At 37.8% G+C, this 4,520-nt stretch overlaps 1 protein-coding gene across 1 annotated transcript; it reads left to right on the top strand.

Moving 5' to 3' along the window:
• The first annotated feature begins 284 nt into the window (after positions 1–284).
• LOC113336160 (tyrosine/DOPA decarboxylase 1-like) lies at positions 285–2,055 on the top strand. Its single transcript, XM_026582149.1, has one exon. It carries the CDS (start codon positions 339–341, stop codon positions 1,914–1,916), a length of 1,578 nt encoding a protein of 525 aa, XP_026437934.1. The 5' UTR covers positions 285–338; the 3' UTR covers positions 1,917–2,055.
• The last annotated feature ends 2,465 nt before the right edge of the window (positions 2,056–4,520 follow it).

Below are 4,520 nucleotides of genomic sequence, written 5' to 3'. Positions count from 1 at the left end.
CACGTTTGTAAACTAGTTTCTTCTTGTCACTTTCTTGCATCAGCCACTGAGTGTATTATCAGTGCAGCACTATATGGATCATATAAAATGTGTTTATTAGGTTTAAAGTGAACTTCCACTTCAGTCTTCATATCAAGGAAACACAAAATGCATTCCCTTTTTTGACTAACTACCTTGAAGCCACCTTGAACGTGTCTTAATTAAAGCTCTTTCCATGTGCGTTCATTATATATCTATATATATATATATAAGACATTTCATTTATTTACTTCTTCTTCACTAAACTCAATACCAATTCTCTCTATCTCCCTCACTAATCAGCAAAACTGATAGTAACAATGGGAAGTCTTCCAGCTAATAACTTTGAAAGCATGTCGCTGTGTTCGCAAAATCCACTTGATCCAGATGAATTCAGAAGGCAAGGTCACATGATTATTGATTTCCTTGCTGATTACTACAAAAATGTTGAGAAATATCCAGTTAGAAGCCAAGTCGAGCCCGGTTATTTGAAGAAAAGGTTACCCGAATCAGCTCCGTACAATCCTGAATCCATTGAAACCATTCTTGAAGATGTGACAAATGATATCATCCCTGGTCTAACTCACTGGCAAAGTCCAAATTACTTTGCTTATTTTCCTTCTAGTGGTTCTATCGCTGGTTTCCTAGGGGAAATGCTAAGTACCGGATTTAATGTTGTCGGGTTTAATTGGATGTCATCTCCGGCCGCAACTGAGTTGGAGAGTATTGTTATGAATTGGCTTGGCCAGATGCTTACGCTTCCCAAATCATTTCTCTTTTCATCAGACGGAAGTTCGGGAGGTGGAGGAGTTTTGCAAGGGACTACTTGTGAAGCCATTTTATGTACTCTAACTGCGGCAAGAGATAAAATGCTGAACAAAATTGGTAGAGAAAATATTAACAAGTTGGTTGTTTATGCTTCTGATCAAACCCATTGTGCACTACAGAAAGCTGCTCAAATTGCTGGGATTAATCCTAAGAATTTCCGTGCTATCGCAACCTCCAAGGCTACAAATTTTGGTCTCTCTCCAAATTCACTTCAATCGACAATTCTTGCTGATATCGAATCCGGGTTAGTTCCATTGTTTCTCTGTGCCACTGTCGGAACAACTTCTTCAACAGCCGTAGATCCTATTGGCCCACTTTGCGCGGTGGCAAAATTGCACGGTATTTGGGTTCACATTGATGCTGCATATGCTGGAAGTGCATGTATCTGCCCAGAGTTCAGGCACTTCATCGATGGTGTGGAAGATGCAGACTCATTTAGTCTAAATGCACACAAGTGGTTCTTTACTACTTTGGATTGTTGCTGTTTATGGGTGAAAGACTCTGATTCACTGGTCAAGGCATTATCAACAAGTCCAGAATATTTGAAGAACAAAGCAACTGATTCCAAACAAGTTATCGATTACAAAGATTGGCAAATAGCGCTCAGCAGAAGATTCCGATCCATGAAACTCTGGTTAGTACTTCGCAGCTATGGAATTGCTAACTTAAGAACCTTCCTTAGGAGTCATGTTAAAATGGCTAAGCACTTTCAGGGGCTCATTGGTATGGACAACAGGTTTGAGATTGTAGTTCCTAGAACATTTGCCATGGTGTGCTTTCGCCTTAAACCAGCTGCCATTTTTAGGAAAAAAATAGTTGAAGATGATCACATTGAAGCTCAAACAAATGAGGTAAATGCGAAATTGCTTGAATCAGTCAATGCGTCCGGGAAGATATACATGACTCATGCTGTTGTTGGAGGGGTGTACATGATTCGGTTTGCCGTCGGGGCAACACTGACAGAGGAAAGACATGTCACTGGGGCTTGGAAGGTGGTACAGGAGCATACAGATGCCATACTCGGTGCCTTGGATGGTAAAACTACTACCATTCATGAAATTCTCGATTAAGGAGAGAGAAAGGAAACGCGTGGAAAACTGTGAGATCACTAATAATTTATTGATTTATTTTTGTACATGTTTTGAATAAATTACAGTTCAATTTAATAATATTTTCTCCATAGTGAGTCAATTAATATTCATACTACTAATCATCATTTCATGAAATTTTCGATTAAGGAGATAGAAAACAAACCCGTGGAAAATTGTTATATCACCAATAATTTATTGATTTATTTTTGTATATTAGTATAGTATGCACGTATGATGCGCTTGCGGTTCCGTTTGCATCGTAATTTTGTTTTTTCCATGCATTAGTAAGAAGGTCACGGACTCTACATGGACAAATACAATATGTCAAGTACTCCAGTCCCACTAGTACTTGCGTTTCTAGTCAATAAAAATACTTGCCCTTATTATTTATACTAAAAAAACCTAATTATGTGCCTTTATTTCCTCCCATCTCGTTTTCTATGTTTATTCCTCCTCCATCTTCTTTCTCTGATCCTTCTCTACTCGCTTCAACAGAAGAAAAAGATAAACAAAATCACAACAGTGTCGCAATATCATTATTCATCGTAACATCATTAACAGGGACATGGATCGGTTCTTCTATTGTTAGATTAACACAATTTTCGGTGAAGATTGTACCAACAAAGATAAGGTTGGAAGATTAACTTTTCTCTCCTTTCTATCTGTCAACCTTATTCATGTTGGATTCTTTTATTTTTTTTGTAAAATCTTTGTTCTATTGGGATCTAGCCATGTTCCTTCAATTTTTCAAATATGTTTCAATACTTCAATTCCTTTTTTTTTTTTGATAAACAAAGAGGGTTAGATAAAATCTGTATTTTCTTTTGATACAATTTTTTTTTCGTTTTTTTGCCTTGATTAATATGGCTGGGTTAACCAGTTTAGATCGGACTGGGTCAATGGGTTACTGGTTCAACCGCCCGGTTTAACCGGTTCACTGGTTTTTTTAACATGTTATTGTTAGTGGATCAATGTCGAACCAGACCGTTTTTCTTACTGGTCTAACCAGTCGGTCCGGTCCAGGTTTTAAAACACTACATTATTCGTGTACGTTCCGTTCTTCTTTGTAACAGTGCCTTTAGTCGCTAATACTTTTGTATTGCTAATCGAAACTTTTCTCGAGAGAGAAACGTCCAATTGACCATGGCTGAACACATGTTCAAGGAAAAAAATACTCGTATTTTTGATCGTTTTCCCTTGCGCCTTGTTGACTGTAAACGCGAAATATAAACAGATCGGAAATTGTTGATGTTTAAACTTGTATGGGAGATTCAGATTCTCAGGTGGCTCCAGTGGCATCCTGTGAATGAAGACTCGTGTACCTATGGAATTCCCACTAATAATTACGTCATATGTACAATTTGGGAAGAACTCTTTGATTATTAACCTGGTACCATTACATAGACCATTTTTTGCATCAACATTCCGCAACAACATAATAGGTGCAGCAATATGCAATTTCAAAGAAAATGTGTGGGGGTAAACCCCTGGAGCAATGTTGTTCAAGTATCCTTGCTGGTAAAGACCGTGAATGTGTAGGATATAACCTCTTTTCCAGTAAAGATGCAAAGTACTCGGTCATTAAGCTTCTCGACGGACTCGTTCAATGTTGTAATCAGGGCCATGTTGACTAGGTAGTCTTTATCTCTTGCATTATCCACCAAGTTTGAAAATGTTACATCTATAAGCTAAGACAATGAATCATCATGGTATGACCATCTCTTCCCGAACCTTTATCTCATTAGCAATGCAAGGTTCATCCCCATCACCAAAACGAATCAAACACTCAGAATAAGTTGCATCTTCAGCTACATGCATATTCTTCTTCAGGTGTAATTCATGTACTTTTCCTACAAATGTGATATGTTATGAATGTAATGTAATTCAATGTCATTTCAATTTATTCGCTTAAAAGTTAGTTATCAGAGTTTAAGAAATATTACGTCTTAACTACCGCATATCAATATGGATTTTTTTACCTGCTAATACATGCATCGAGTGTTTGTCCCCTTGTACACCTTGGATCACTGGTAGTACTTGGAGGAAATCACCTCCCATAATTAAAATATTTCAACCAAATGGTTCAGTAATATCTATGATGTCTCTCATCGTCCTATCAAATGTTTCTAAAGAGTAGCGATGCGCCATTGTAGCTTCATCCCACATAGGGACAGTAGCTAGCATGCCTCAAAAGTTCAGCTTCCTCGGATTGCTTTTTCGTACAACAAGTGGAATTTGATGTCTGTGTCATTGGCAGCTTAAAACTTGAGTATGCTAACCTACCACCATGTGACATAGTAGCAGTAATTCTAGACGTGGTTGTTGATATCATAATACCACCATTTTTCCTAACAGTCGCCAAAATAGTACGATACATAAATGTCTTCCCAATACGTGCACGATCATCTATGAAGAAGACCTTGCTTTCCTTTCGCGCAATTTCTATCATGATTATATTATAGGCCCTATATTGCTCTTCATTAAAATTGTTGATAGAAGATAGGTCTTCCTCGGATGTAGGAATCGACAACTCTTCTTGAATTAGACTTAGAATCATCAATTCGTCCCTATAAGTGGCGGAAG

The sequence above is a fragment of the Papaver somniferum genome, unplaced genomic scaffold, assembly GCF_003573695.1.
Source record: "Papaver somniferum cultivar HN1 unplaced genomic scaffold, ASM357369v1 unplaced-scaffold_150, whole genome shotgun sequence".
NCBI classification, from domain to species: Eukaryota; Viridiplantae; Streptophyta; class Magnoliopsida; order Ranunculales; family Papaveraceae; genus Papaver; species Papaver somniferum.
Note: the sequence above shows the minus strand (reverse complement) of the source record. Positions and strands in the feature narration are given on the sequence as shown.